Source organism: Marmota monax, unplaced genomic scaffold (assembly GCF_021218885.2).
Source record: "Marmota monax isolate L192 unplaced genomic scaffold, Marmota_monax_Labrador192_F-V1.1 WCK01_AAM20220418_F8-fsc00027, whole genome shotgun sequence".
Lineage (NCBI taxonomy): Eukaryota > Metazoa > Chordata > Mammalia > Rodentia > Sciuridae > Marmota > Marmota monax.
In genome coordinates, this window is record NW_026694617.1 from 913,319 (window position 1) to 930,895 (window position 17,577).

The 17,577-nt window shown below is 35.0% G+C and overlaps 1 protein-coding gene across 3 annotated transcripts in view; it reads left to right on the top strand.

Moving 5' to 3' along the window:
- The first annotated feature begins 5,185 nt into the window (after nucleotides 1-5,185).
- Nucleotides 5,186-17,577, top strand: part of Phf14 (PHD finger protein 14) — a 193,273-nt gene continuing 180,881 nt past the window's right edge. For all 3 annotated transcript variants that reach the window (XM_046422440.2, XM_058572102.1, XM_046422441.2), the window contains exons 1-3: nucleotides 5,186-5,385; nucleotides 5,898-6,008; nucleotides 14,104-14,885. In XM_046422440.2, the coding sequence (XP_046278396.1) occupies nucleotide 5,385; nucleotides 5,898-6,008; nucleotides 14,104-14,885 (894 nt within the window). In that variant the 5' untranslated portion in view covers nucleotides 5,186-5,384. The remainder of the gene's footprint in view (nucleotides 5,386-5,897; nucleotides 6,009-14,103; nucleotides 14,886-17,577) is intronic.

Consider the following 17,577-nt stretch of genomic DNA (forward strand, 5'->3'; position numbering starts at 1 on the left):
ACTAAAAGGCTCAGGGGTCACTCTAGTTAAACTGGGCTAAATGGGCTGCACGAAATAACCACACAAGAGACACAAATACCTTTTTCTTTGGGGTTGCTGTGAAGGCTCCTCTGACTTTAAGGGTCAGCAGAAAGAGAGAGAGCGAGCACGAGACCCCTTTTATTGAGGAGAAGCTATTCAAATGAGGCAAGGGGTCAGGTTTCAGGGGGCTGAGTCTATCTTCATGATGTCCACTGTCTGCAGGTTGACTGACACCTGGGTAGGCCACACCCAAGGGCACAGTAAGAGGAGGGGACACACACAAGGCACTTCCATGGAAGATTCTATCCTAAACAGGGCAAGGGGTTATATTACAAAGGAACAAGTGAGCATAGCTTTACCCATGGGGCTGTAGCAAGACACACCCATTTCTGTGACTGAGCGCCTCAGCACCCAGCTGGGGAGTGTAACTCAGTCACCCGTAAGGTTGGCCTCCCACAAGCGACTTTTTTAAAAAGTTAATATTGTTATGTTTAGAGAAATGACTGACTGGCTAGAGCCCAAAGATAGGATGAAAATTTAGTTTTCATGGTACTTTTTTGTGCATTTACAATTTTTATACCATATATACATACCATCTATGGAAGGTTAGTTAATAAACTTAATAAAAAATTTTTAATATTATTCATTTTATACCTATGTGAATAGTTTTTACTCATGTAATACTAGAGTAGATCCATGCCATTTAAATACTATAAATAATTCTGTAGTAAGTATATTTAATACAATTTGAAAATGGTTGCTGAGTACAGTGGCACATACCTATAAAACTAGCTACTTGGTAGGCTGAGGCAGGAGGATTGCCAATTCAAGGTCAGCTTGGGCAATTTAGTGAGACCTTGTCTCAAAATAAAATTTAAAAAAAGGCTGGGGATGTACTTTAATGGTAGAGTACTTGCCTAGCACACCATAGGACCTGAGTTCAATCACTAGTACAAACACAAAACAAACAAACAAACAAACAAAAGGTGATCATCAATGAAGTCTTCATTAGGAAACTTTGAAATTATTTTAGAATATCTAGCTTTCCAAAGTTGAAGTTCAGAATTTTTACTTGAAACTAATTTTTATTTCTTTGTAGAGATACTTTTTCCACTCTGGGACAATTAAGATTTTCTTGAAGCTCAGAAATTTCAGCACAAGCTTTTTCTACTTCATCAACATTGTTTTCTCTTGAATATGTCTGAAATTCTAACTATAGCAAGATAAAATCAGCCATGGATTTTCTGCAAAGGATTTATGATCTTCTTAAGGGATTATAAATGACAGCTGTTTGGCCAGCGGCTAGGCTCTTGGATTGCCAAGTTAGCGCTATTAGTTGAAGGGAAGAGACAACATAAAAGTTTTTTGTGTGTGTGTTTTTAAGAAGTTGCATATCAGTCAATGTACAGTGCACTGGAAACAGAAACCATGTTTTCAAGCAGAAAATAATTTAATAGCTGAAACGTGGTATCTATAAAATCAAAGGATGCCTAGAAAAGAAATTAGGGGAAATTTCTAGAAGTTTGACAGCAAGACTATATAATTGTATTTGCAAGCAAGTTATCAGGAAGCTGATACTCTTATTGCTTTTGTGGCTGCCCATAATAAAGCCACCTGATACCCATGATACTTCTACTTAGACACTAGAGTAAGTTGACTGGTAGCTCCATATTGGAGCTCATGCCTTTTGGAGTTTGCTGCCATAACTGTAGGAAATGGGATACTTTTCAACTTTCAAATCTTAGAAATTCATGTTATTGGCAGAATCTAAATCACACCTCAATCCTGTTTCTACAGGAGTCTGAGAAATGTAGATTTTAATTTTTACAGAACCATTAGTGTAGACTAAGATGTGGTATGAGTGAAAGTTGAGTGCCAGGGTAGAATGTTTAGCACACTCTTCTTCCTTGTCTACTCAGCAGCTATACAAAGCCTTCTACACATAAATTTCCTCATAATAAAAATAACAAAAGTCATGCTACCACCAGCTTAGGGTCACTATTCCTAATATAAATGAAAAACTATCTCTTTCAGGGTCAGAATTTGTCCTGGTCCCTTGGAGCACACTGGGAACTGAACAGTTATAGGATGCAGGAAAAGGATGCAACAGAGATGGACATGAGAACAATCAGTATACAAACTTGCCTAAAATCTCAACTTTGTGGGTTCTGATTCACTGGCTTATTGGCTATATCAGTTCTATGATTTCATGAGATGAGATTCTTTTGGAGCAACGTTTCTCTGTGAGGCGTGAATGGGTGGGCAGTGGCAGTGATTTTTCTTTCCAAAGGACATGTAGCAATGTCTGTATACATTTTTAGTTGTCACAAATTGGGCAAAGGCAAGCTGTTATTGGAATATAGTGGGTAGAGGCAAGAGAAGCTGGAATATCCTATAAAGCACAGGACAGCCTTCCACGAACAGATTATCTGGTCCCAAACACCCATATTATAAAAATTGAGAAATCCTGTTTTTGAGCAATCAGAGAAACTCTTCATTTTTTGGGACAAGCCAAGAATTTAAAACTCTGAGTTTTTCATTATTCTCAAATTTCTCAAAGGCTGTTAAAGCTGTTACCCCAGCCCAGCCCAGCCCAGCCCAGCCGGCCCATTTATTTCTCATTGCTTCTTTTTGTTCCCATACTTTTTATTGGCTCATTATAATTATACACAATAGGGGGATTTGTTATTACATTTTGGTAAATGCACAATGTAACAATGTAATTTGGTCCATTTCCTTCTCCAATATCTTACTTTCCCTCTGCTCTTCTCTCCTTCTCTTCCTTTCCTCTATTATATGGATCTTCTTTCATAAAACCCCCGCTTCTTCCTTCCCCCCCACCCCACACTTTCTTTTTTTTTTACCTATTTTTTTTCCCTTTTGCTTCCACATATGAGAGAAAATATATGATCCTTGACTTTCTGAATTTGGCTTTATTTTGCTTAATATAATGGTCTCAAGTTCCACCCATTTTCCTGAAAATCATGTAATATCATTCTTCTTTACGGTTGAATTATTTCTCCTTTTGATTATTTTTCTTGTTTTGCAGTACTAGAGAATGAATCCAGTGGCATTCTATCAATGAACTACATTATCCCTGGCCCCTTTTATTTTTTATTTTGAGACAAGGTCTCACTAAATTTTTGAGGCTGGCCTTGAACTTGTGATTCTACTGCCTCAGCATCCCAAGTGACTGGAATTTCAGGGGTGTGCCACTGTGCCTGGCAATATCTCATATTCTACTGGTAATAGGGTCCTCTCTGAATTCAGATCCAAACCTTGTCAAAAAATACATCCCAAATTTCCAATGTTGAAATTTTATTTCTTTATTTTTTTCAACATCTTTATGTACCAATCAGATACTCAGTTTCAATAGGTTCTCCTAGCCCTGTGCACTTGCATATATATCCTTTCCTTGGTTTGGAACATCTGTCTCCTTTCCCTGCTTCTCTGACTAATTCAGATACTTTATGTCTGTAAATATAATTTTCTACAGGATGCTTTTCCTGAGTGCTTCCTCCAGTATTAGCGTGTGTACTTTTTTTTTTTTTTCCGTAAGCTTATACACAATATACAGTAATTTACCTAACTAAATCTTCAACTGTACCTTAAGCTCTGGCAAAGAAAACACAATAACTATTGCAGAGGTTACATCCTATAAATTGCTCCATATAAGTATTTACTAAATATTGTTCGAGTTTAATATTACACAATTAAATTCCAGTTTGCTTTTTTGTTTTTAAATATTTTTTTAGTTGTAGGTGGACACACAGTATTTTTATTTTTATGTGGTGCTGAGGATCAAATCCAGTGCCTCACACTAGGCAAGTGCTTTATCACAGAGCTACAGCCCCCCAGAACAATTCTAATTTACTTTTGCAAAATAATTTAACATGTTTCTTTAAAGAATAAGCTCCACCACTGTATTATATGATTTGATTCCTGCAAATTTAGTCTTTCATAACACTGTATTTTGCATGCTACGAACATTGCCATTTAAAGTATATTTGAATGAACTGAATCACCTTCTTCCAAACCTTTTTCTACCCTTGATATAGATATTTTAAAATAACTATTAAAACTGCTTCAAATTCTAACCTTTAATAACATTTAAAAACATGTTAACATGTTTGAGAATAAATGTGACATTTGAAATGGTTCAAAGACTGCCATATCTGGTTGTACATATTGTCCTTATATTTTTATGGGTTTAAACATTTATCTTGAAAAATAAATTTCCTAAGTGGATTCAAGACATTCATGTAGACATATAATCTAAGAAAATATACACTATACCTTTGAAAAGGAATTTTTCCCCTGCATGTGTTCTTTCTTTTTTCTCTTAGCAAAGTACTGAGTTTACTTTATGTGGAAACTATGGTCCACAGTTCAATATATATATAATGAATATAATATAATTAAATAAACTCTTTTTCTCTGTTTGATTAATAATTTTCACAGCAGCAATTAAGCAAGGCCTCATGATTTTTGTGCTACCCTTTTGTAATAAATAATCTTTTGCACGTTCCAAGATACTCTTAATTGACGTAGCAGGTAGTGTAGCTGTATCACTTATGGTTATTGGTAGAGGGTTAAGGCAGCAAACGTCTTTTTGTTCTAAGTTTACTCCAAATAAATCCTTAAATAACAAAGACCAGAAACAGGAGTTGATCTCCCATGATTTAGATTGAGAGGCAAGACTAGGTTCAGGGTGGGCGGGGCCTAGGGGCTATAAGCGGAGCCTTACGGAATCTAAGCGAGCTCTCTTCTGTTCGGCACTACTCGGCTGGACTCGGCTCTTTTCGGCTCCTATACCCTGGGAGGGAGCGTGGCTGAGAGGACAGCGCACGCGCTCTCAGCTCCTGTTGGTCTCAGGGCCGCAGTTACCCTTGAGTTTTCACTTCCTTCTTCTCAGAGCTGTATCCGGGTCGTTGCTTTCCCTATTGTTTCAGGCAGTCGTTCTCAGACTGTGCAAGTTGTGGGTCTTTTGTTGCTTCTGGTGCAGGCTAATAAAGATTTTCTTTATTTTATTTTTTTCTATTGGTTTTAACCGGGGGAAGTTAACTCCCCAGGGCCACCGTGTTGGCCGCGCTGCCTGGGCCGGAGGGCGCCTCTGGCCAGGGAGCATCGTGGGAGGGGGCGCCAGTAGCGGGGGCCGGGCTAGAACTGGGGGGCGGGGGGCGGGAGTGAAGGTGGGGCTGCTCCTGGTAGCGTCCCTGTAAAATCGGCGCCGCCGATTTTGAGTGGCATCTTTCTGACTTGTCTCCGTCGCCCCAGTCCCCGACCTCGGCGGTGACTGGGCTGCCTGTGGTCCCGCAGCCTCTCCCTAGGTATCCTCCAAACGACCACCTCACGGATTCCTTAGTAAGTGTATCCGAGGCCTCTGTGGGGAGAGAGACCCGTTTCAGCCCTTGTATCAGGGCTTTGGGAGAGCTGGGAGGGGGTGGGCGGGAACCGCTGGATCCTGGACGGTTCTTGGAAGCTACCCTCCCCAGTCCTTAGGAATGAACCCGACGTTTATTCCCTGGGCTTGGCGTTTTCTGTTGACTGCTACAGTATTTTAATGAGGGATTGCTAGTGAGTCGCAGAAACCTCTTTATAAGTTGTGCAAGGAGAGGGTCAGGTTGGATTTTGGCCGGCCTGAACTGATGTTGGCCGCACCCCGGGGCTGGAGATGCTCATTTTAGCAGCTCACCTTAGTGGGCTGAAGCCTTCCGCAGCTCTCTTCCCCACTCCTACCTTTCCCTGACGCCAATTGCCCAGATGGTAAAGAAAGATTCCCTGCACGAAGTTATCCTTATCTTCCCTCAACATCACAGCTCTCGCCCGTGTTTGGTGTGATGATGAATGACAATGTCATGTTTTTCTCTTAACAGTGGATCGCAGCTCCAAGAGGAGGCAGGTGAAGCCTTTGGCAGCTTCTCTCCTAGAAGCTCTTGATTATGATAGTTCAGATGACAGTGATTTTAAAGTTGGAGATGCTTCAGGTAAATGCTTCCTTTCTTTTTCCCTTTCCCAGCTTTCTAGAGTTGGACTTATTTTTAGACTTTTTTTAAAAAAAAGAATCAATTTTTGATTAAATTGCCGATTTAAAGTGAAAGCACATAACTTCATTTATTTTGTCCATTTAATTTTCCATATTTCCCCAAGATCCTGTCAGTAGATCCTATCTTGCTTCTGTTTTCCTTAATACTTATACAAAGATAGTGAACAGGCAGGGAAGGACTTTTTCCAAGGGGCAAAAGCATTTCCATTTTTTCTACATCTAAAATATATCTATGTTTATTTTATGGACAGAGGAAAACGTCTAGAGATAAACAAAAGTAGAATAATACCATAAGAGTAATGTGGACGGTGAATAGCTCAGCACAGGGTTCTTTTCGACTCTCTTTGCTTGCTGTGAGGGGAGATTTGCTTTTTTCTGTTAGCTCTCTTATAAGAATAAAATTGACCAGATAGAAAACTGTTCTAAAAATTGTAGCTGGACCTTGTGGAGTCTTCCTTTCAGAAATCTTTCTGGTATATGGGGCTGAGGCTGTGGCTCAGTGGTAGAGTGCTTGCCTAGCATGTGTGAGGCACTGGGTTTGATTCTCAGCACGAAGTTTATGTAAATGAATAAAATAAAGGTCTACACATCTAAAAAATATTAAAAAAAGAAATCTTTCAGGTATAAAGCATAAATTCTTGCTACTTCATTATATTTGGTGATTTTAAAAACAAAATTTAAGAAGGTCATGTATTCATACTGTACAAGATTTGGAAAACAAAAGTATGCTTTTGTTCATTGTGTCTCATGTATATATATTATATGAAGTTTTGATTGAAGGAATTTTAGAAACAAAGTATTCTAAATGGAAGAGATTATAAAAGTTATTTGCAATCTGCCCCTTTTGATAGAAGTTTAGATAAAGTGAAAAATAAAAGTTATTTCAATTTCCCCCCTTTGACACTTTTTTTTTCTTTCCTTTTGTGGGCCTCTTACATGCAAGGCAAACACTTTCTCATTGAACTAAACACACATTCAATCCCTTTAATAGTTTTTAGCTATCCTTCCAGAAAGTTTACTTTGTCTAGGCATATCTTGCTCCTTTCCTCTGATTTTTTCTTCTTTTTTAAAGAAGAAAAAAATCTTAATTAAAATTTTTTTATTTTTTCTGCTAGGTATGACAAAAGGGATGAAATTAGGTTTTGTTGAGTTACATTGCTATGAATTACTTGAATAGCATCAGCATTTGCATTGTGAGAACTTTTTGTTTGCGTATCTAATTTTTATGATGACTCTGTGAAGGGTGAAGGAGGTATTATTTTATAGGTAACTGTTGTACTGAGTTTAAAGAACATCGAGGTCACTCAGGCAGTAAAGAATTGACTTCAGAATTTGCACTTTTTTCACTGTTTAGATCCCAAGAGTGGATAGATGTAATCTTGAACTAACAGCATTTGGATATTCTGGTTACTAATTGAGTTCACTCCCAACAATTAAAAGTTGTTAAGTTTATCTCTATTCACTTTTTAAAACTTTATCTCCCAATTAGTTGAGTCTCTAATATTTAGTACTTTCAAAAAAAAAAAAAAGGGAAAGTAGATAAAATCCAACTGTCTTCTCTTTGTGAAGCTCTTGACAGATAAAAATATTCCTGCTAGAGTATAGTTTTGCTTGTTAAACCAGGTTGAAAACTGACAAAAATGATTAGCTCTCGGAAAGTTAGGACTTAGTCAATTCTTTGAATATTATTGTGGGATAAAGTCCAGAGCTTAAGTATTTCTTAATATTTCTGTGACAATAAATACTGATATTATAGATACTTTTTTCTTTTTGTTTATTGAAATGGAGTCACTCTCAGGTCTTATTTTTCTTTACAAGGGATGAAACAATCTTTATCAAACATAAACTTCTTTAGCAAAATAATTTGTGGTATCAGACTTAAGTAGATTTTCCTGACTTTGTTAAATCCTAATCATAGTTGAAGGGAAATATTATTTGTGAAACATGATAGGATGAGTTTTGTTAGGCTGATATATATATCTCCTAAAAGTGCATATATATATATCTTCTGTTCTTTCTTGTCACATAATACTAGTGTGTTGCACTCATGGTTCACCTTCCTACCTCCCTGGCTCCTGGGGAGTTTAAATTTGTGATCTAAGGACACAAATTTATCTATTTAGTTCTTCATATATTATTGTAAAAGGGAAATTAGTAGAAAATAATTTTGTTTAAAATAATTAATAGTCAACAGAAATTGAATTGTCTTTTCCCCTTTTGGTTTAGGTGCATTGACATTCCCCATAGCTGAGGCGATGTCTTACTCTAGATTACCGTTGCTTCTACGTCGATTCTTTTCTGTTCTCTTCCTGAGGTAGTTCATTTATTAGACTCTTATAAGAAAAAAGACCCTAGATGTTTTGCACATGTCCAAGTTGTGGAATCCCAGCCCAACTTATAAATAGGAAATTAAACTAGAAGTGGAGAGACAGTAGCTAACATTTGTCTGGCTAAGTCTTTTTTTTCATGACATCTAGAAATGACTTATTGAGTGAACTGCTGACTTCTTTAGACTTAATCTTAAAATGGTTAGATTGATTGGCTTCAGTTTTTACTAACTGTACTCTGCATCAATTTCTCCATATTTTCATCTTAAAATCTGAAATTCTGATTATAAAACTTTTTGTATTTATTTTAGGCTTTAAGAATGAATACCAATATTGTGTGCATATACAAATATGTAACAACAAATCCCATCCATGTGTCCAACTAAACTACACCAATCAAAAACGTGGGAAATAAAAGAATAAATATCAAAAATTCTAAAAGGTTATTAACATCCTTGAAGCTAAACATACTTTCACTCATGTGTTTCTCAGATGATAAAAAAAGGAAAAAAAAAAAAAAAGTTGCTATAGCATGACCTGCCCATAAGACTGGCAAGTGGTTATTGACAAAGTAAATAACATTTAAAATTAATTCATCTTGGGCTGGGGATGTGGCTCAAGCGGTAGTGCGCTCGCCTAGCATGCGTGCGGCCCGGGTTCGATCCTCAGCACCACATATAAAGAAAGATATTGTGTCTGCCGAAAACTAAAAAATAAATATTAAAAAATTCTCTCTCTCTTAAAAAAAATTAAAAAAAAAATTAATTCATCTTAAAACAGGTAATATAGCCACCATAAGAACCATATGTAGAAATGTTAGGTGGAACCATATGAAATTCCCAGATACAGTTACTATTGATGACTGATTTCATGCTTCAACTTAGTCAAAGTGGTTGTATTTGAGACTGGGGTCTAGGACTGGAAACAGGTATGAGACTGCTTATATTTATTTACTATATAAATAGAGTGTTCTAAATGAAAGAAGACAAACTAGCAACAGCGTGTCCTGGCTTCCTCCCCCACCATTCCACCCACCCAAAGTACTTTGCACAGAGTAGAATGCTTAGCTTTCTTCCTTTTTTTTTTTTTTTTTTTGGTATGGGGATTGAATCCAGGGATGCTTTATCACTGTCCACATCTCCAGCCTTTTTTATTTCATATTTCGTGACAGAATTTCACTAAGTTGCTGAGATCCTTGATAAGTTGCTAAGGCTGGCCTCAAATTTGTGATTCCTGCCTTAGCTCCCTGAGTCGCTGGGATTTCAGGCATGAGCCACCATGCCTAGCTTAACTTTATTTCTTGATTCATGCTTAATTTAGTTAGACTGTATTGACAGAAAATAGTATTGACAGAAAATAGTTTAACTATGAGAGTCAGACTGAGACTTGTATTTTGCTTTGTGTTATAGTTTGAATCAAGATATATTCATTGACCACCTGTAGTTTGTTTAACCCTTAGCTAGACATTATGGTGAATTCACAACAAAATAGTAATTCTATTAGAATAATCAAATAAAATAGTAGATGACACAAATGATGATGATTGATTTGTGTAGTTCAGGTCTTTAAGAGGAAATGAGATTATTTTAGATGTAGAACAGTTTCACTGAGATAAAAGTTGATCCATGAACTGAAAGAGATAGAAGATTTAGATAGACAGCAGTCTTGGTGAAGGAAACATTAAATGTTAAAGATGTCGAGGTTTGGAAATGTCATTTTATGTTTATGGACAAGGACTGAGTAAAGGAACAGTAGGAGAGATAAACCCATAAAAGTCTCATGAGGTCATATTCAGACCTTATATACTATGAAGGTTTCTCAAACTTAGCCCTGTTGACATTTTGTGTTGGTTGATTCCTTATTATGGAGGCCTATCCTATACATTGTAGGATATTTGGCAGCATTGCTGTCCTTTACTAGATGAACACACATAATGTCTTCTCTACCTGTCCCTGGCAACCATTGTCTCCAGTGGCGCCAGACATTGGTAGATATCCTCTGGGGAAAAATTGTCCCCACTTCATAATCACTGGATTTGGTTTACCTAGAAAAGGTAAGATGACACAGCTGGAACTAGAGTCAGGAGTAAAGGATGAGCTGTATTAAGAGACAGACAGAACTAGTAAAAGATACCTCTAAGATGGTAATTCTGAATAAGTAATACATAGTGATCTGTTATCTATTATATATACTTATGATACTAATTCCTGTTGCAGTGTCTTGATGAATAGAATGAGGTTGATGAAATTGAATAAAAGGATTATTTATATTGCAAAATTAAGTCTCTGAATTGAAACGTAATGCTTTTATTGTTTATATTTATTATGAACAAAACTTAAGCATTGGTTGTAATGGTATTGATGATTGTCATTAGTTAAAATAATTTTAATTTTATTATTGAATATTATGAAGGAATTCTTGAAGTTTCATTTATTAAATTCTGTTAAAATTCCTCAACGGTCTGTTAGTTGAAATAGCTATTCTTTGGAGAGATTCTGACGTGTATTTAAAAAAGGTTACTTTTTAGTTAACCAAATGGGAAATAGAATTTCAACTTAAAATTTTTTTAATGTGATGCAAAAAGTTTATTGTAGACTTGTAATCAACACTGTCCTTATGCCTGAGTAGCTTTATTTGACATATCTGGCTCATTTCTCATTTCTTCACGCTATTATTTCTTTTTTTTGGTGTAGGACATATAGGGATGATAGATTTGGAACATATCATAGAGTCGTTCTTTGATTTTGTAGGAAATTTTTTCTTTTCACCCTCTAAAAATATAGGCAACCAAGGATCTTGTTTTCTTGCTATGGCCCATCTGTGCTTATAAATACTGTTTATATCCATCCCTGAAGTGCATATGTACCAAAAAGAAGTGATGAGTAACCAGATGAAGAAGTTATTTTTCAGATATCAAAGAAAGATAAAATTTGATATATTTCTGATCCCTGCAGTTGGAGTATGAGTAATGTGTTATGTTTGGTGAATAAAGGGTTGGACATGCTACTGGGATTTCAATCTATGGGAAAATTTCATATTCTTCTAATAATGTATTAAAAAATATAAAATATTATAAAAATTTTAATTTTTTTTTTTTTTTGGTACCGGGATTGAACTCAGGGGCACTCGACCACTGAGCCACATCCTCAGCCCTATTTTGTATTTTATTTAGAGACAGGGTCTCACTGAGTTGCTTAGTGCCTTTCTTTTGCTGAGGCTGGCTTTGAACTTGTGATCCTCCTGCCTCAGCCTCTTGCTTCAGCCTCCTGAACTGCTGGGATTATAGGCGTGTGCCATTGCACCTGGCAAAAATTTTAATTTTTTAAAAAAATTTTTTGATTACAAAACAAAAACAAAATCAAAGTATATCAGTGTACCTCTACATTTAAAAGTAATTAATAATTGGCATTGGCAATGGAAAAGAAAACAAATTCACAAAAATCCCTGACATTTTGTAACATTTAACAAGTAATAGCAAAGTTGGATTGGTCTCAGTTTTGATCAGGTACCCATACTTCTGTGCCAGTTAATCTTCACTTTTGTGTCTAACATTGGATTTTTTTTGCTGAAAAGACTTCTAGAAAATTGATCTAGAAGAATAGTACCTTTTCATGTTTAAATTTTCCTTAGTTAACATGCAAAAGAATTCCTTCTTTGCCTTTGAAGTATTTAGTCAACTCTGGTTATTATTTATTGGATTACAATTTTAAAACATCTAGAAGTTTTGGTTGTTTTTTATACCAGAGATGATTCTTCTTGGTAGGTTGGGTTGAATTTTGTTAATTATTTGTAAAATTCTTGGACTGAATAGAAGTCACTTATTTGTTAGTGATATCAGGCCTATACTCTTTAAAATCCAAGAAACTAAAAAAATCCAAAAGTATTTACTATGGATCATTTGGAGTATTTATTTCTCACATCCTGCAGGTATTTATTCTCTGTGCCGGAGAAATATTGTAATTGATTATAGGACAGTAACATAGACCTCATTGGGAGTATATGGTATGTATGCCATGCCACCCTTCTAAAATCTGCAAAATTCTGAAATTTGAAAGACATCTGGCTCTAAAGCTTTGAAATAGGGAATTGTTAATCTTCAAGGTATTGCTTGTTTATGATATTATATGCAAGATTGTTTAAGATGGGTGTTTTTCAGAATACTCCTGAGTAAGTTGTACATACTTACATGATAATCTTGAGATTGATATTGATTTCATAAGGTCAGTTAACATTTGTTGCTTTTTATTTTTTAATTTTTGAAGACATGTGTTTTAACTCATTGTGACCAGAAATGCATTTTACAATTTGAATTGTTTTCAATTTGGTGAGGGTTTTTTTTTGTATGTATTTTTTATTTGTTCTAATTAGTTATACGTGATAGTAGAATGCACTTTAACACATTATGCATAAATGGAGTATTTGCAGGATATTTTTGTCAGTCGTTTGTGTAGTGCTTCTCAGGTGCTTTAGATACCAGATACTAATTGCAGACAACTTCTTTCACCTTTAATGCCCAGTTAATTATAGAGACTAAAACAAGTTGGGTTCATAGGAATTCAAATGGTGTGGAAATGCTGACTTTTTTCACTAATTCATCATTACTGTTTTCTTAGTTTTAGGCACAAACAATTCATTTTCCTTTGGTGTAAACTCTTTCTCCTCCTATTTCCCACTTCCTTTTATCCTTCCCTTTAAATATTTTAGATTTTTATTTATTTGATTGGGTGAAAAGAGGATTAGACAGTTATGAAGGAGTGCTGGATTGGGGACTTGGCTGCCCTAGGCAAGAATGGAAGAAACTTACTAGAAAGCTTATAGGTCTGTAAGAGCACTTTGTTGTTTACTGCTTATCTTTTCAGTAACTATCATGATGGTTCATTTCTAGGATGGATTCATTTGTTCATCAGTTATTTCCTTTCTAGGGCCTAGAATTTTTGAAAGTTTAGGTGGCTTCTTTTATTATTACAGATAGCATCTTAAAAAGCAGGAAAATTGATAATCTCTTTTTCAGTTTCCATTTTCTGTGCCATTGCTATTGTCTTGATCTGTGTACTTGATCTAAAATTGATTTGGTCTGTCAGGGATGTGATACAAGTTGACATATACATATCTATGCTTATTTTGCTAAATAAAGGGAAAATAAGTGAAACAAAACTTTGGGGGATCAGATTTATCTTGTTTTGGATGTGACACTTTTGCTACTTGTAAGTCCATATAGTTTATAAAAGGAAGATGTAAGGGAAGAAGAATTTTGTCTACATAATATTATCATTCAGTTAAAATCAAGGGCCCAATTTAAAAAAAAGCATTTTTACTTTAGAAAAGTATTGCCTCTGGGATACCAAGTATGGTATGAAATAAATGAGTTTATATATATATATATATATATATATATAGCACAAAATAAGTAAGTAAATAAATAAATAAATATGACACAAAATAGAGCTCCTCTTTTTAAAGTATATTTCAATTTATAATTACATATATTCATCTTCATTAGTGCTATATTGAATTAAAACCATTATATCAACTTCATTGATTTATTATTTAATCAGGTTGGGAATGTCTACCATTCTTTGACTTAAATTTGTTTATATTGTTTTACAAGTTATTCACAAATTTTGGTGGTTTCATTTGTGTCAGCGTTGTGTGTGTGTGTGTGTATGTATATACATATGTGTGGTTTTTTTTTTCTCATATTTTCAACAGATTCTGAAGGGAGTGGTAATGGAAGTGAAGATCCTTCAAAGGACAGTGGAGAAGGTTCCTGTAGTGATTCTGAGGAAAATAATTTAGAGGAAGAGCTGAATGACGATATTAAAGTCAAAGAAGAACAACTTAAAAATTCTGCAGAGGAAGAAATACTGTCATCTGACAAACAGTTAATTAAAATGGAAAAGAAGGATGAAGAGGAAAATGGAGAAAGGCCTAGAAAGAAAAAGGACAAAGAAAAGGAAAAAGAGAAAGAGAAGGATAAAGAGAAAGAGAAAGAAAAAGAAAAAACAACAGTATCTGATACTGTGGCTGCTTCTGCTATGGCTACTACACCAGCCACAAGTCCTCCTGCTGTTAATGCATCCCCTTCTGCCCCCACAACGACCTCTACTGCAGAGGAACAAGTCAGTGAGCCAAAAAAGTGGAATCTTCGTCGAAACCGACCACTTTTGGATTTTGTCTCCATGGAAGAGCTGAATGACATGGATGACTATGACAGTGAAGATGATAATGACTGGCGACCTACTGTAGTAAAGAGGAAAGGGAGATCAGCATCTCAGAAAGAGGGGAGTGATGGAGACAATGAGGATGATGAAGATGAGGGAAGTGGAAGCGATGAAGATGAGAATGATGAGGGCAATGATGAAGACCATAGCAGCCCTGCTAGCGAAGGGGGTTGCAAGAAGAAGAAGAGTAAAGTTCTTAGCAGAAACAGTGCTGATGATGAGGAACTGACCAATGATAGCCTGACACTATCTCAAAGCAAGAGTAATGAGGTAGATCCACCCAATTTTTATGATATCTGTCTGTCTGGGGAAAAGGGGATTCTTCTCTAAATCACTCATTATATTAAGTTGGCTTCCTTGAAATTCTATTTAACTGTGGGAGTGAATGAGCCTCCTAATTATAGCATTTATTCATTTGATCAACAAAACTCTATTGACTTTCTACTATTTGTCACCGTTCTCAAGGAGCTCACAATCTCCGTCATCAAGGAGAAACATTTAGAGAAAATTTTTTTAATTGTAAACTTGGGAAATGATGATTTCCATTCCCATTTTTTTTATCCCCTCTCCCTTTTGTTCATAGGACTGTTGGATGGTGCTGAGTGGATTATGGAAAAAAAGGTCATTTTTTTCCTACTTAGTTTTGTTCATATCCACATAAAAATGCAGGTCTTTAGAATACTTTAGAGCAGGACAAAAAGCAGCATAATTATTTTCTCAGACTCTAAAAATTCATTTTAAAGTTTCTTATATCAGTTGTAGCCCCCATCATCAGTGTAGTTACCACATCTTTGGGCTATATGTATGGGAGTAAATATGAAGTATGTTTACATATATTTAGTGAATAAATAATCTCTGCAAAGAAATGAGAGGAAAAAAACCCAAACATTTCCATCATAGAACAAACTTTCCTATCATAAAACTACAGTAATGACTCAGTTCTTCCACTTGAAGTTCTACTACTGAAAGTTAGGTTTATGCATTGGGTCCAGAGATGCAACATTCAAGATTCTTCAGTCAAACACATTTGTGTCTCTTTGTCTGTGTGTTTATGTATATGTTTTTCTTCAAAAGAAAGATTGAGTTGTTGTCTTACATGTAGATGTATCTGTTACATCACATGTATAACTATAATAATTAATTCTGTCATTTCTGTTAATGTGTTTTAGTCATCAAAGTTTACTTCTTTACCAAATACTTATTTTTTTTCATATCATTGAAGTAGCTTAAATTGTAAATTTTCTCTTTATGCTTTATATGTTTCTTCACATTTTTCTGCTTATAGAAGGTTTACATAGCAGTGATTATTTTTAATTAAATTTAATGTAAGATTTGGTGATTTTTCTTACAAAATAATGTTCAGCACGCTATCAGCGGTTATATGTTAGTGAAGATGAAACTGCAGCTTTTATGTTGTATTATAAACATTGCGTAACTTCTAGGTTGCTCATTTTTCTGTGAAGAATGTTGCCTTCCTCCAGTGCTATCCTAAATCTTATCTTTAGGGAAAGGAGAATTGTCATTTGGGATATTGCAGCATAGTATTTTTTAATGGTATGGCATAAGCTGTTTCATATTAATAATACTGTTTTAGAGGAGTAGAAGTATGGAAATCTAATTGTTAATATTTAATTTAGACACACATTCAGTTTATTTTCTAATATTTAATACTCATTTTTGTCTACTCAATAAGTTTCCTTTTTCCAATATCTCTTCTTTGCTTAATTTTTATATTATATTGATATTCACAAGAGTAGTCTGGCTAATGCTAGAGGCAATGTGGATTAGATTTATGGTAAGGTATGAGGGATACCTACATATATTTAGAAATTTGCTACATAAAGTGTGTATATACTCTATTAATAACCTGTAATTCATAACCTGTTGCTTAAGAGATTTTAGATTACGTTGCATTTAAAGACCACATGTGCTGTTCTGGTTTTTTGTTTTTCCTAGTAGAAGAGACCTTATAGGTTTAGATTAATAGTCCCTAAAGACAACTCAGGAATGAAATTCTAAAGCACATCTTGGAGATGCGCCCAAGTAAAAGAATTTATAGAAAGTTAATTTCTCTTAGACTAACATTCTACCTAAAAGTTTGATAACAGTGTTTGCCCCTCAAATTTTCGATGATTCTAGTTCTATTTAAATTATATCATTCAAACTAGGCATTAAAATTTAATTAAAAAACTAGTCAATGTAGACTGTTACTTATACTACTGAATTTTCTATTCATATGATACTGATTTTGTAAAAAAGATGACTGAAGTTAATCCCTGTTGCCTTATAGCCACTGCTTATGTCGTCGTTTTCCTGGTTATCTTAGGAAGTGATAATTGCTAAATATGCATTAGATAGTTAATAAATACATATTTGGTATTTGAAGTTTTATTTTTCTCTGCTTTTAGTTTTAAGTTTTCAGATACCATTTTGTAGTAGAGATAGCTGAAGATGTGTCTTTAGAAATATAAAATAGAATACTATATTTAGTTTATATGCAGGTAGACTTTTTCTTGGCTACTGTGTCAAGTGCATTTTTAGAGAAGTGTTTGTGGCCATCATTTGTATGTAAATGATGTCCTGAATTTTTCACAATTTTGAATTTTCTTAGGGGAACTTAACATTTTTTTGAGCAGGGCCCTTTATAACTATTGTTCGTAATGCCTTAACATACCTGTGCCTTCAGGCCCTGAAATACTGTAGAGCAGTGGTTCTCATAAATGTTTTGGTCTCAGGACCCCTTTATACTCTTAAAAAGTTATTGAGGAACCCTATTATTATTTGTTTAGATTATATCTGTTGATATTTACTCTTTCAAATTAGAACTTAAAAATTTCAAAAAACAAGACATGCAGATGTATACAAGTTGTCATATTAATGACATCATTTCTCTTCATGTAGCTTCTGGAAAACTTCCTACACCTATGATAGGAGTGAAAAGGACAGATAAACCTAGCATTGT